Genomic DNA, 15,962 nt, shown 5'->3' on the forward strand with positions numbered 1-15,962 from the left:
CCATTCAATAATATCATCTAGTTTACATGTTCAAGTTGTCGGTCATATAACTTATGAGATAGTACAAATAGATAAAAAGACACACTGTAGGCAGGAGATAATTCAGCAGTAGGTTAACTATTATCCCGTCCCATGCTTGCCGTTCTCGAACAGACCCTTCTTGAAAAAAGGCGACAACTGAACGAGCGAGGCACGCGTGAGTCCAGGACCACCGGGTCCGTCATAGATGGGACACTGCGGAATTTTGGAGCACACTACGAAGAGACGGCGTAAGTAGAGTTCCAGCAGACGACGTCGATGCTTAGCCACTGGTTCGCTGTTAGAAGCGAAGAGTTCGCGGCGCGGAAAAGGCAAGGCAGAGATCTGCAATAAAAAAAAGATATATATGAGTAGACATTCATAGATCCACTTATAAAGTGAAAAGAGTCATCGGAATTTATTTTTTTACTACACAATTCACACCCACGATTGTAAAATTGCACAATTTCTCGGTTACCTTTGCACCATAGCAGTGCTTCATACACAGATGCAACTCTCGAAAGCGACTGTAGCGGCGCAATATGTTCAGTTTGCCATCGGGGAGAGCAATTCGCACTTCATACTCATAGTGTGTCTGCTTTCCAGCTCCCCGCATTACAAAGTTGGGTATGGTTATGAAATGCTCGCCCTCAGCTAAAAAGAGAATCAAAATTAATATGTTTTCATATATGCTTAATGCTGCTCTTTACTTACGAAACTCACGCATGGAAGGCAATGAACGCGTCATGCTTGGCGAGTAAGTAGACTCATTTATGCTCATTGTGGAGCGCATCATTGCGTTGGTCTCTTCAGGGCAACAAGCCGTATGTTCCTCCAAGTCTTGCTCCGATTGGAGCAGCTCTTGCTCCATTTGAATATAGCGTTTCTGGAGCACCTGTAAATCGGCAATTTGTTGATCCAACTGCGCCTTATTCACCGACATTTCCAGATTTTTCATAATGAGCGCCTTCTGTGAGGCAATTTGTTGACGCAGCGCATACAACGGACAGTAGGGGCGAGACGGGTTCCGACCCATTTCACAGGATGAGCACGAGCCCGTTTCCTCATCCGAAGTGCGCACACTTTGCTTGTAGTTATTGGCATGGCCATAGCCGTTGCTATTATTTAACAGCGCTTGATTTCTACTATCCAAGCACACGCCACTGTCGCTCATAATAGCCTGCGAGGAAGGTGTAAGATTGTTGCGCGCAACACCACTCCCAACACTATTCCCACCACTGCCACTGCTTACGCCGGCGGTACAGGTGCGGGAAGTGTCTTCGCTACTATGTGACGTGTTTGAGAGTTCGTCCTTGCGCGTATACTCGGCCTCATCCTCAGCCTCGCAGGACGTGCCTGAGTAATTGCTCAGTGGCGTCTGTTGACCCTCCGTTATTGTGGGCGAGGACACATGCGAGAAGTTCTCCTGCGCCGTGTGGTAAGTATCACAGGTTTCGTACGTATCCGATTTTGACACATCGTCGGCATCGGTGTTTGTGCTTGTCGAATTGGACATGCTGGATTTTCCAAGTTGAAGCTTCAGGTTCTGTTTCTTCGATCGCAGCACTTGGTTCTCGACTTCGCTGTCCGCCCGCTCTTGCCGCAATTGCTCCAATTGCGCCTGGATTTCCAACATTTGTTCGTCAACTTGTGCGATTTTCGTAGTGCTTGCATTGAGAATTAACTCCTTTTCTGCAATTTCTTCGTCCAGCTTCCGTATTTCCTCGTTCTGTGCGTGTACAAGAGGTTTATAAAATTACAAGTTTGCTACGTACTCTCTTCCTCTATGTACTTACACTTCTTCTGACGGTGGCCTTAATGTATTGCGTCGCATAGGAATCTAATGAGTTGGACACGTGCAATAGCAGCTCGTCGTTCAGGGGCGTTCCCACCTCAATTTTCATGCCCATCTATACAAAATAGATATCAATTTTGTTTAAAATATTAAACATAGTTCGGTTAATAAATAGATAGCTTGAAGCTCTGTGCCAAATAATAAATATCCGTATATGTATACACAAACAAACCTCTTCAAGTTTGCCGCAATCTTGCAAGTTCTGCAATTCTTTAGCTACGTACTCAGAAAAATCGCGTTTCTTTGAGTCGAGCTGTGTTTGAAGTGCGGAAATTTGTCTACACACAATGTCGATCTAAAAAGAAAATTAAGTAGACAACATAAAATCGAAATGAACGGAAACAAATGTGGAAATTAGGAGATAGCATGCAGGAAATTAAATTAAAGATACATACAAGCTAAAAAAGCTTAAAACAAGAAAACATTTGCATTCCATATAATTAGTGAATGAAAGCCAAGAGTGGGTAACTACTAGATCATATGGGGCATAAAGGAACAGCTCTTCGAAAACGCGAACCCACCTGAACCTTCTCGTTATTCTTTTCCCACATCAGCATGTCCTTGCGCGCAATCAGCTCCTGTTCACGACAATGCAACAGCTGTAGGCTGTCCATTTCCTCCTGCTCCAGGCGTATCAGCTCCTCCTTTAGCTTTCGGACCTTGATCTTGTATTGATCATGCATTTGTACCCGTTCCTACACACAGTTCAAAAAATGTTTCTAGTTAGTCTGAACATTGACTGGAAAAACCTGATTACTTACCACGTTCAGCTGCTTCAGGGCATTCTCGATTGTCTCCAATATTTTACGATTCTCATCTTGCAACTCCGGATCGTCGTGGGAGGTGGGTCGCTGGGGATTATACTGGCGGTCTGGTCGTTTATACGGCGATGATGTGCTGCCGGTCATTGCATCCTCTTCAGGGTATGACAACAAATTTTCTCGCGAAGACGTAATTAACGATAAACGTGACATGTCCAGCTGCGATCGATTGAAGTCCTTACGCAACTTTGCCGCCTCGGCAGGATTGTTGAAACGGAAGATATTGGTGCGGCCGAGTAAAATAATGTCGCCCTGAGAGATCTGCTTGGGCTCGTCAATGAGATGTGCATTCACCCAGCACTGTGCCATTGGCCAGGGATGCAATGTGACCACACCACCCTGCAATTTAATGCTGCAGTGTTGCGGCCGTATGCCATCGCCCATCAGCTCAATATCCTGCGGTACTTCAGCATCCTCGGTGCCTATGCGTGTCTCGCCCTCCTTTAGACTATAGAGCGTCACGCCGGTCGTCACATCGTTATGTATGCCAATGAGATGTGGCATTTCTGAGTCCAGAACCACGCCTACGCCGGATTTTCGCAAGCCCAGACTCTTCTGCTCCTGTAATATCGATTGCGCCACTTTCCATTTCTCTGTCCACTCCTCCGTGAGCACTTTCTCCTGCGCCTCTGCCTTTTGCAAATCAGCGAGCACTTTAAGAGATGGTTGCACTGAGTTCTGCGGGTAATAAAGATTAGATTACTAAGTGATTTAAGAATCTAACACTAATAGTATATTAAAAGCTTGTTACAGACACTATCATTACTGCCTACAAATTGTATATTTTGTTAAGACAACAAAATAGAGTTCATAAGTCTAGTATGAATCTACAATATAATGTGTAATACCCTGTATCCAAACAAATTTCCGGGACTGAGTTACACGCGTCCATAACAGAAGTCGAAGAAGAGCAAACATGATGCTGCAGTTTCTGGGCGTTGTACTGGAGTGAAATTGTCTCGCTAATAAGTCTTCTTAGAATTGACCGATTGATGAAATTTAAAGCAAAACGATATAATTGTATATAGATTATGTTTGGTTAACGTAGCTTTTGAAATGTGGACATTATTGACAAAATTCTGTAGGGGGGAAAAATTCCAAAAAAATAAAATAAACTCGTCCTTTCTCGGACCTAGGAGAATCTGGATACCAACTTTGGTTAGTCCAGCTTTTATAGTTTCTGAGATACTTGAGTTCATCCAGACAGACGCTGATTAAGAATACATATACTTTGTGGGGTCGGAGATGCCTTCTTCTGCCTGTTAGATACTTTGTACAAACCTAAAATACCCTTTTTACCCTACGGGTACAGGGTATAAAAATGTATTATCAACATCTTTACGTTCAAAATGGTTTTCTTAAACTCTCAAGTCGTATACTAATAAATTCAATTCAAAGAGTAGTGCAATTTATGATACGATAAAGCCTTATTCGTCCTTATTCGTTTTACTTACAATGTCGCCGGTCAGCATCGACTTCAGCTTATTGATCTCCTCCCTGAGCTCTCGTATTAGCTTCACATTGGCATCCTCGTTCACAGTCGGCTTGTTGATAATATTTTTGGCGCGATTTGCATAGCGAAGTGTGCTGAGAGTCTCGCCATAGTTGCAATCGGCCGGAGACAGGGCAGCAATCATAATGGTCTTGCTATTGCCCCCCAGACTGTCCTTCAGTAGCCAGGTGAGTATTGAGTCGCGGTAGGGTATGTAGAGCACTCGTTTCGTACCGCTATTTGGAGTGGTGGCCACACCCGTTTGCTCCGCCAACGCTGAGATTACACTGCCCAGCGTTACGAGCGATTTGTTAATGTGTGCACCCTCCTTCAATCGCTGGCCCGTGGCGCCCGTTGCATTGGCACGCTCACTGCAAAAAGGAAAAAACAAAATACGAAACAAAACAATTGTTACTTGGTTTGATTTTTGTTGCGTCGCATTTTCTAGCACACTCTTCATGCTCCGCTTGCGTTTGCTGCGTTTTCTGAAGCGCTTACGCACCTGCCCGCCAAATCGACCAAATGGATTTTCGAGACAGTCTCGCTTGGCATGTCATTCATGAAGACGGCCTGCACAAATGTGATCGTGAAGATGGCGTGACTACGACTGCTCGTATCGTTCATATTGGTGCTGGCCGTGGTGCGTTGCGCATTGCCCCGCGCAATCCATTCCTGGAAAACGTAAAATTGTTAGAGGGTGTTGCATAATTTGAAAAAAATAGAGGACCTTAGAGTTCGGTCTCTAACTCACCTGAATCTCATCGAAGTCTGACACCGCATGCTGCGACAAATTTTCCACATACGGTCCCAGACTGCGGTGTTCACGCACGCGCAGTCCATGACCAGAACTCTGAGTTGCCAGCAAATCCTTGACGCGTTCATTGTAAATCTCCAGATAGCTGGCATGTGTGCGGTAGCCGGTTCCTGATTCCTTACCGACACGCATTCGCGCAAACAATTCCTCACATATTCGGGGTATCAGACCCGGATTGCTGGGCGTGCCCATCATTGTGAACGTTTTACCCGAGCCCGTCTGGCCGTACGCAAAAACGCAGGCATTGTAACCTGGAAATGGAAGAGAAAATGACTTGGGGCATTAAAGGGCTCCATTTCAAGTGTCCGCGTATGTGTCATGGCAGTTAATTGCCAGCTGATGCACCTAACAACTCAGCAAGTTGGCGCAATTATGGCCAACACTTTTACTACAACTCGACTCGAGTGTCACTCAACAGAGAAGACAGCCCAACACGCCCACTGGGCGTTTGTATTGCGACACATAACTGGTGCACATAACAGCACAGTGGTTCGTACTTAAAACAAAAATAAAATAAAAATCATTTTAGTTAGATAAAAACAATGTGCAAGTCTCTTATCTGCAGATCTCTTCTAATCTAAGCCTCGAATACATGCCACTTCTAGTTTGTATTACATTTATACTAAGCACTAATCATTGTTTTAAAATAGAACATATAGTATATAATAAAAAAGAAAAGGATAAGTATATGAAAACTCTTGCTCTTGTCAGATGAAGTACTCACAATCAATAAAAATCCCAAATCGCTGAAAATAAGGAAGTAAAAAGTGGCTTCCTTAAATGGTTACTATTTATTTTATTTTTTTATACTCCCCGTATAAGTAGATATCTTGCATTCCATGCTATCAGTGGCTAAGGATTTACGATTATTAATATATAAACATATATACTCATATAAAAACTTTTAAAACTCTAAGTGGAAATTCGGTAAGGCTTTTCCAAAAGCTCGATAGACGGGGACAAAGACTCTATTAAGATGTCGCTATTTATATATGAAATATTGGGGAGAAACTTTTCACGGGCGAATATTCCATTCCATATTCCATGAACATAATATCAGACTTGCCAGGATTTTGGTAAGGCTGCTTTTGTGTGTTCCTTCTTCTCACTGAATGGCTTCCCTTTTCTAGGTCAAGTAGAGTGGTTTTACTTCTTTGCTTTTTCTTGACTATCTTGTATAGTATATTAGCGCGAGGGGTGTACATTTAGTTCAATGCAGAGGGATTTTAACTTCAATCTTTTGCTATTTTATATTGCATATTTCTCCTTGAACCTTTTCCAATACGAAGCATTGCTTTCTGGACTGTTCGCACGTACTCTAGCAGCAATATTCTACAGAGTTTTAAATTTAAAAATAAATACAAGTATATACGTGTAGTTAGTCAAGATCTTCTCTATATTAAATATCATATAGGCAGATTTTAGATAATGTGTATTATTGGAAATCTAGCCTCAGAAGAAGACACTTCGAAAAGAGCTAAGAATCGTGCTTAAATTGAAAAGTTCTCCTACGAAAGTTGTCGCCACGAATATGATGGACAGTTCCACTTTTCCGAGACGGTCGATTCCCTAAAGTGTCGTCGTTATTTTGTAAATATAGTTTAGTGTTTTTCCACAAGCTCTCACACCAGTGTGCGATGTTTGCCATACAATTAAACACATACAAAAGAGTTTGTTGGTTTGCTCGTCTGCTGTCCTGACTGGGCAAATGGTTAGGTGATTGTGATTGTGATTGTCGTCTGTTTGTCTGTTCGTCTGTCGTCATCTGAGACCGCACAAGTGGCGCAAACAGTGCAACAACATTTAACAACAATTGCACACAGTTGCTTAGTCACTGAGCCGTTGAGTCAGTCAACAGGCCAGCAGACAGTCAACCAGTCAGCCAATCAGCCAATCTGTTCCAGCCAAGCAGCCATCCCGTCTTCTCAATGGGCCTCTGCTGAAGGGGCATTGTCATTTCATTTGTTTAGCCATTTATTATGTTTTCAGTTCTGTTTTTGCATTTTCGTTTGCGTCATGTCCAAGCTTTGGCTTCGTGGCTAATTCATGCACGTCGTAGTTGTCATCCAACTTGGCCCGTAATTTGATATTGAAAGCGTGCCAATCCTATTGTTGCAGCAAACAGCTGTTCCATTTGGTTTGGTAAATATTTTGTAGTGGGCGAAAGTTTTTTGTTTGCATTTGCGTCTTCATTTTCATTTGCAAAAATTAGACTTTTGTTTTATTTATTAGTTGTTTCTTCATGTACGACTACATATACAAGTACATACATACATATATATTTTTTCGTGCGTTGTTGGAAGCAGTGAAAGCGCATGAAAAATTACGGCAGCGCGTGAAAATGTTACGCAGGTTAGGCCTCACAGCTATTGTGGAAAATCGCTCAGACCGCAAATCTTTGCAAACAATTCAAAATCTTGCGCCGGCACGTGACAAGCAATCAATCAATGGCATTGCCAACGAACCGCAAGACGAACCGCCAACACCACCACCACCACCACCACAAGATAGCGACAAGTGGCTCAAGGGCAGCTATGTGGTGCAGGGGCGGGGACAGGGGCAACAAAAGTGGCGGAGGAAATGTGCACGATTATTTAAACATAATTAACAAGCCAGCCAATGAATGGAGTATACTAAGGAACGCATAAGCATATGTGTGCGGATTTATAGATGTGCCTAATTTTAGCAATGCCTACGGCTTATAGAGAACACCTACGAACGAATAAACAAAACTTAAATGTAAACAAAATTAAATCAAAAATAAAAAGAAAAGAAGACAAAAATAAGAAGGAAAAATTATGTAAAAAAAAGGCAAACAGAAATTAATGGATAATATGGATCCATCTTAATATGTATTTTTCTAACGAAAATACAAAAATACTCCCCACATCAGCAACAAACTTAAATGTTATACTTGTATATAAGCAAGAAGCCCTAAAAACATATTTGTATCAAAAGTTAAGATAATTTTTTTGCAATCTTTTTGGATGATATTTAGAATTTTAGTGGTAACTTTTTATTATCTTGTTATTATCATTTTTTCCAATCCAAGTCTACTTTATTCTCATAATCTACGCGAACTGACGCGCTATAGCTAAGTCTTCTTATTCTCTTTGGCTAAAATAGGTGACAAACTATCCGATCACATTTATTTAGTTTGTCTGTTGGCAGCTTACAGAAACGTCACACGGTCTAAAAGTTTTGGAAGGGGAAGTCAGCTACGCACTATAGCATCTACCATCACTACCGATTATAACTCTGGAGCCATAGCTCGCATTGAACTGTGGAAGTGAGTTGCAAAGTGAATATCGTTTGCATTATCGAGGCTTTATTGAGGGCGCCCTATTAACGACGCAATCGAGGACAGTAATAAGCAAAAGTTACAAGAGCAAACATCCTTTAATACGCTACTTGTGATGGAAAACTGTTCGGTATTTGTTCTATTAAGAAGACATGTCTTCAACTGACATGCAAGTCTTCGACCTCATACAACGCAGCGATCATCTCTGCTATTTTATCTGGGATCTCAATTAATAGCACTAGGAATCTTAACGTAATACATTTAACACAGTCCAGACTACTATTTAGTTATTGCTGGGCAGACTTTTAAAATAATTATTATTGTGTTTATTTCTGGTTTATTGACTTCTGCTTTGGCTTGGAAAACTAACAAATCTGGGGGAAGCAAAGAATAAACCACAACGAGGTAAGCTAGACCAACGGATGTTCTGGTATTTTCTAACAAAAAGTATCAAAAATGAACTGGATTTGTTTAAAAAAATGTTTTTCTAGTAATTAATAATAATCGCCAAAAAATTACATATATATAATACATACAGTCTTAATCTCAAAACTTAAATGTTTTCCAAATTAAGCGCGAAAACTATGTAAAAGTTCCATAAATGTTGATCTGAAAATCATTTGTTATGTATTTCATATCTGTTGATAGTTACTTCCGAAATAATACCTAGTCTATTGTTGTGCGATTAGATATTAGATTCTGATATCTTATCAGTGAGAACAAAAATGAAATGAAATTTCTAAAGAAAGCCAAAGAGAAAAGAAACCCAACATAGAATCTGAAACTTTCCCATTACTTGTGAGGCATTGGCAAACACATAAATTTTGATCTGAAAATCATTTGTTATGTATTTCATATCTGTTGATAGTTACTTCCGAAATAATACCTAGTCTATTGTTGTGCGATTAGATATTAGATTCTGATATCTTATCAGTGAGAACAAAAATGAAATGAAATTTCTAAAGAAAGTCAAAGAGAAAAGAAACCCAACATAGAATCTGAAACTTTCCCATTACTTGTGAGGCATTAGCAAACACATTAAGCTGTAACCGTGGTTCGAGTGAGTGGCTTATTTGCACGTTGCACTGTAAGCCAACCAGTTCGAATATAGTCTGAAAACGCGCGTAAAACGCACACAGAACGCAAGGCGCCATGTCGGCGACTAATTTGTGTCAGAGTCATGGCCATTAAGCAAACACAGAAACAAAACAGACATAAACAATTAGCGTTAAATTAAAGCTAAATAATGTAAGGGATGACATCAACCGTCGGGGATGTAAACAAAGAACGTATTCTTCACTCACCTTCGTAGGCACAGTCGACGACATCGGTGCCCAGATCGTCGTACACCTGCTGTTGTGTAGCAAAATGCGGATCTTCGACATCGAAGGACCAGTACGAATAGTCGAAGGTGAAATCATGAAAATTATCGCGTCCAGCATCGCGAATGGATTGCAGTCTGGGCTTAAAGAGGCGCGTCTTCTTGCCCTCCATCTCCACAATGAGTTGGGCGTCCAAGTCATTCTCGCTGCAGAGAAAAAGAGGTAACAAACGTTAGTTGGTCAGTAAATTGTTGCAGGTGTTGCTGATTTTGTTGTTGCAAGTGCTGTCATGATAAGAAGCGGCAATGGCACAATAATTACCAGAGTCAGCAGTTGGCGTTGAAATGTCTTGGCCAAACAAAGCGACACTGCCTTTAATTGCTTCATTCAAATGACTAACTGACATCGCCCGCGTTGTCGTAGTCGTGCGCCTATTGTTAAAGGCTATTTCCCTTGATGTTTTAATGGCTGTTATTATTATTTTTTCAGCTAAAAATAGTTGAGTAACTTCGGCACAGTTGGGCATAAATAATCGCATGAGTTGCCGGCATGACACCAAATTGGGAATGACGCCAACTTCAAATCGGATTCACAGATACATTAGCATGTACTATACTAATTTTTCCAAAGGCCCCGTTCCATATTAAGCTTCAATTTCCTAACTAGAATGTACATTTTGAAAAATCGATCAAAGTTCCCGATTCCAATACTAAGTATGAATGAGAGGTATATTTATAGCAGACCTTAGTGGCTTTCTTAACGAAGAAACAAATAAATTAGTCACTGAAGCTATTGTTTTTTTTTTTATTTCTAATAAGTACCTATAAATTATTTATTTTATAACTGATGGAAAAGAAATTTCCTGTTAAATATTGGAACAACAAAAACTAATGCGTATTGTATTTGAATAGGTATTGAACTATAATTAAATTTTTCTTTATTTGTCTTATTTTTGTCCCAAATGATATTTATCCTAAGTCTTATCATATAATAATATACGTTTAATACTAAAGAGTTTGATGTTGAATGGATTGTTTTAAAAACAAAGTTTAATTTTCTCAAAATTAAATATCGTGTTTCCATTCCTGATTTTTCCGAATGTATTTCTATATTTGACAGCTTCTTATCGTATAAGCTATTTATATAACAAGTTTTATTAAAAGCATCGCATTTTTTGGAACTATTTAATTAAATATTTATGATACTCTTCATATAGCAAGTAGTTTTTGTAAGATCTTGTGGGATCGTATACGTTAAAAATACTTTTGAATTAGTCGGACCACCAACACTTTTAAAAGATTAGCAAGCCGAACAGAGAAAAGAAACAATCGAACACCTTTTGATTAAAATAAAAGGCATTTTGGTACTAGGGCCGATTCTACAAATTCCATTCTCAAGAACATTGACTATGTATGAAGTTATTATCAATGAAACGAAAAAATAATATAGTTTAGACGCCGTCATAAAACGAAACTTGATTGCAACATCATCAAAAGGAAAGCGCAAGCAACAATAATAATAACAACAATAAAAAGTAGAGAAAAGAAAACTTGCCGCTAGTCATAGAACATTTATATTTGTTGTTGTTTATGCTTTCTGTTTAACATTTGGACCAGAGATGTGGGGGCGAAAATACAGGCAACCGGTTGACTCGAGTTCATGTTGCAGCCACCCACACACACACACACACACACACACACACACACACACACACACACACACACACACACACACACACACACACACACAGACAAAGACATGCACACACAAATAAACAAAAAACTGAGAGACAGACAAACGAAAAACTTAAATGATAATATGCTATATGCACATAGTGTGTGTGTATACATATGTATATAGTATAGTATATGTATGTATAAAAGGCAGAGGCAACAAAGCGGGTCACCAAACTAGCAGTTGCATGTGGCAGCAACAACAAACGAATGCCACCCAATTCAATGCGACGCGGCGGCTCAGCGAGTAAGTCTACAGTCATGTAACGGAACGGAAAGCGAGGCGCAGTATGCGGGGTGCGGTGTGCTGGCATTTCATTTATCGCCTCACATCAAACATACATACATAAGTATGTACATATGTATACATAGTATATAGAGAGTTTGTGGCATATCTTTTTCTATCTGCCCGCTTGCTTGTTCCATTTAAAGCATCAATTTTTAGGTCATTCCTCTTTACAGCGACTTATAGCCTTAGCTTAGATCTGCCTACAAGCCCACAACAACTATGAAATAAGTCTCATTCTCATTTCAAGCGGTCTTAGCTTAGTGGCAGTCTTTTAATCTTGCCATTCGAACAGAGATGGGGAGGGGGTGCTTAAATTTTGAAAAGCTGCGAAACAAGTTTTCATTCACGCGTGCTCGCCCCTTTTTGCATTGATTTATGGTATAATTGAGAAACAACAGAAACAACGAGGTATATGAAGCCAACAGCAATAACAACAATTTCTACATATGTACTCGTATATTTATCTTTTTTTTTTGTGACTCGACTTGACTCATCGGCAAACACCAATACACACGATGGTGGCGATAATGATGATGATGAACGTGGAAGTTGATGTTCGTGTTTAAGTTTCGTGCAAAAATCGCACATTCCTACATACATTTGTTTATATACTGTAATCTTCATAATTTATATCTGCCCCCAAGCAAATGTAGTATGTATGTGTGAGTATCTGTGTGCAGTTGTATCTGTGCCCGTTTGAAGTGCTAAAAATCACAACCAAAATTTTAGTGCAATGTGTTTTATTGTTTGTACTCGTATGTATGTAATAAGTGTGTGTATATTCACAGAAACACAGCATGTCAAGAAAGTGTTTTGACTCATTCAAGGGAAAGGCTCTATTTATTTTATAAGCGCACATATCGCACAAATCCAAAAAATCCAAACATTGCTAACTTTTGCAGGAGTGTTTCCTAATTTTTATCGTTTGCGCTTCTCAACATCGATTTATTTTGATTAAAAAAAGGTAGTTATGTACTAAACCAGCACATATATATGTAAACATAAAAACATTGTCTAATCCACTACAACCACAAGCTTAACTTAAAAAACAACGACATTGAAAAACAACGGCTTGCATAAATGTGTTAACTGCAATTACTATAAATGAAAAGATCTCTCATTAGTTCGCGATTTAGGGAAAGGAAATTTATAAAAAATATTTATAATATATAAATATATAAAAAATATTTTTAATATTTGGTCTTAAAGTAAAGACACCAATAAGTTTGTTCAGATACTTAGAAACTTTCATTTAGAGTAAAATCATTTGTTTGCAAAAGGAAAGTTTATAACACAACTTGTAAAATTGTTAGAATTTGCTTTAATTGTTTGCCTAATTGGCCATATCTCCATTGACAATATAGAAACTGATAGAAGCTTAGCCAAGTGAGGATCGTGTCGGGTTTCCTTTTGATATTGAATATTACAAATGATATACTTCTTACATACTAGATAATTTAGATTTTGTCAAAATTGTTTTAAAATATACTGTACCCACTACATCTAAATATGCTTTTGTTTTCGTTCATGGCGCGCGCTCTTGCATGACGACCAGCTTTAAACACACACACATACATGCACATGTATGTACATAAGTAGCATATATATGTTTATATATACAAGTTTGTTCGACTCTGCATAAATAAGAAAATGGCAAACATATTTGCCGCATTCGTGTCGTATAGCTGCCACACTTTGAGCCGCTGTTGTGTGGCATGTGTGTGTTTTGCATAAGGCTTTGATGATGTCACATCGTGGCATGATGTGGCGATTTACCTTTAATTACAATTTTTTCAGCGCAATTAACACAAAGAAAGTAAAAAACAATGCAAAATACACAGTTAATGATATACATGTGTATATATAGGTTTTTGTTTCTGTTTTTGTTAACATTTATCGAGCAGTTGCGCATTTTGCGGCCTGATTGTGAGATGAATGACATCATTACCCTGTTCATCTTCTTTGTTGTGTATTTTGTCTTCTGTTGGCTGCTGCTGCTGCTGCTGCTTTTGCCATTTTCTTGTTCCCAACTGTGTGCTCTTGTTACGCCTTGTGCGTGTGTGTACGTGTGTGTGTGTGTGTGTGTTGGCCATGCCAGATAGACAAGATAATAACAAAAACAAAAATAAATAACTGCGATTTCTTTTAAATACTGAATAGCTTTTTACGCTACCGAGCATCTATAGGATTATTAATACTGTATAATGTTGTCTCAAACAGAACTTATTTCAAGCCAAGTAACAGGAATGAAACAGTTATTAAAATGGAATGGAAGTATAATGGAATCAACCATATCGCCCATTCCTAGCTTCAACTAAAGTGTCCGTTTAAAAAAGAAAACATCGTAACAAAGGATGGCCTAGTGCCATATAAATAAGTTTTTAAACTTCCCTAAGGTACAAAAAATAAGGGAATACGCCTCAGCAGTTCCAAAATCACAACTTCTGCAATCTTTTCGGCTGAATAATTAAAGTCATAGAATTAAAAACGATTAAAAATGAAAAAACAAAGTAAATCCATCATCCAAAATATACAGGAAAGTAGGAAATATTGATTTAAAGTAAGCCCAAATGGCAATTGCCGAATAATTAATATTTCTGATTCCCAAAAAAACCCAGATCTACAAATGTTGAGTCAGCATAGCAGCTATTTCAAGAGTCTTAATTAATAACAGCGCTTTGAAAGCACAAAAACTAAGTCTTAGCAACCCAAGATGAGGGTATAAAACACAAAATTAAAAGAGAGGTCAAAAAATATGTTTAATGTGGTTTTAAGTGGCGTAAGTTGGCCAAGCAGCTAGGCCAGACCGGTAAGCCAAAAAGGTTTGCACAATTGCTGTAGCAACGTTTTGCTTGTGTTGTTGTTGTGTGCCTCTCATTTGAGCGCAATATTCTTGGCAACGTCAGCAGCGCACGAGGTGGTGAATGGATTTTTAGTTTTTTTAAGTGATTTCATTTTTATTTTATTTGAATTTTCTTCTTTTGTGAAGGGCGATTTGTGCTGATGCGACGCAACAGTTTTTGTAAATTGAGGGGCGTAATTGCGCGGCCGCTTATCGGCCGGCACAGTCAATGCTGACGCCATAATAATGCTAATAATGGGTATACAACTACATACATACAGATTTAGAAAAATCGAGCTTACCGTGTGTTAAACGGGCGAACCCGCACAGCAACCTTGAGCGATGACATTTTAGCCAATGGTGGTGGTTGCTTCTGCTCCTGCTCCTCCTTTACTCCTTCGCTATGCAGACCAACACCAGCGACTAAAGTTATGTGTTTGCTGTTTACGTGTTGTTTTTGTTTTTATTTGTGTTGGGTGGGTGGTGGTGGTGGCGATGGTGGTTGTTGTTGCAATAGATGAGAACTTTAGGCGTACAGTACACATTCGCAAGCGCGTCGCCGTATGGGCACGTAAATATTAGAAATAGTTGAACAATCGAGCAGCTGCCACTCTTCTTCACTTTTAACAAACTTTTCACTAGGTAATTTTTGTAGCTGTTATGTTTTACTGTTGTGATTTGGCCTTGTTAGTGCTCGTATTAGCTTGTTTTTCTTTTCGTTTTCTTGTTATGTATATACTCTTCTTCCTTTCTGACACGTTTCCGTTAATTGCGGCAGCGACGCAGTTGACGTTCCTTTGGCTTGTACTCGGCGCTCTAAGGGGCACATACTAATAGCAATAATAATTGTGCGCAGTTTAATTCGCTTGTACCTTTAGTAGTTATCATCATCGTATTAAGGCAACAAGCTAAACACATACACACACAAATAAAAAAAATCAGCAGTACCCCATTTGTTTGTACAAGTGTGTGCGTGTATGTCTATGCAAAATGACTTGTCAACGCAAGTGCACGAAAAAGCACGAGTTGTTGTTTGTTTGTTGTAAATTAAATTATTAATTTTTTTTGTTCACCAGCACAGTTAACTTGTTTTAACCACATACGAACGCGTTGTTAGTAGCATAATGTAGCCGTCAGACTGAAATGTTGTTGCATTAACCAAATGATGAACTGCCAACTCGTTCAAATGAATTGCTGCCACAGAGCATTCTCGGCTCTTATCGATGGTTTTGCAGGTTGGTATGCCCAGAAGGTGCTCGGCTATCGATGTGTAGCTGATATCGATATGTCGCCAATGTATGCACACACTAAGGCTATTCGTGAAAGCTTTTTCATAACAGACAGGACAAGGAACAACAATAATTTCAATATGGTGACTTGTTTCTAAATTAAACGCAGTCCAGAGTTTATAAACATCTTTAAATAAAATGAATTTTCAACAAAAGCACCTAAAACATGACCCCAGATGTTATTTT

The 15,962-nt window shown here is 39.2% G+C and overlaps 1 protein-coding gene across 2 annotated transcripts; it reads right to left on the minus strand.

Annotated features, from left to right (window-relative positions):
• Positions 1-3: 3 nt before the first annotated feature.
• LOC115620844 (kinesin-like protein Klp98A) lies at positions 4-15,531 on the minus strand. 2 transcript variants are annotated; one of them, XM_030514283.1, is made up of 12 exons: positions 14,790-15,529; positions 9,606-9,829; positions 4,938-5,251; positions 4,689-4,858; positions 4,149-4,557; positions 2,635-3,372; positions 2,395-2,568; positions 2,046-2,168; positions 1,815-1,928; positions 733-1,747; positions 497-672; positions 4-363 (listed from the first exon to the last, which is right to left on the minus strand). In XM_030514283.1, the coding sequence occupies exons 1-12, from the start codon at positions 14,834-14,836 to the stop codon at positions 121-123; spliced, it is 3,747 nt and encodes a 1,248-aa protein (XP_030370143.1). In that variant the 5' UTR covers positions 14,837-15,529; the 3' UTR covers positions 4-120. The 2 variants fall into 2 exon arrangements, with proteins under 2 accessions (XP_030370143.1, XP_030370145.1); XM_030514285.1 differs by lacking the exon at positions 2,046-2,168 and having other exon boundaries at positions 14,790-15,531.
• Positions 15,532-15,962: the final 431 nt, after the last annotated feature.

This window comes from Scaptodrosophila lebanonensis, unplaced genomic scaffold (assembly GCF_003285725.1).
Source record: "Scaptodrosophila lebanonensis strain 11010-0011.00,11010-0021.00 unplaced genomic scaffold, SlebRS2 tig00000024-arrow-pilon, whole genome shotgun sequence".
NCBI classification, from domain to species: domain Eukaryota; kingdom Metazoa; phylum Arthropoda; class Insecta; order Diptera; family Drosophilidae; genus Scaptodrosophila; species Scaptodrosophila lebanonensis.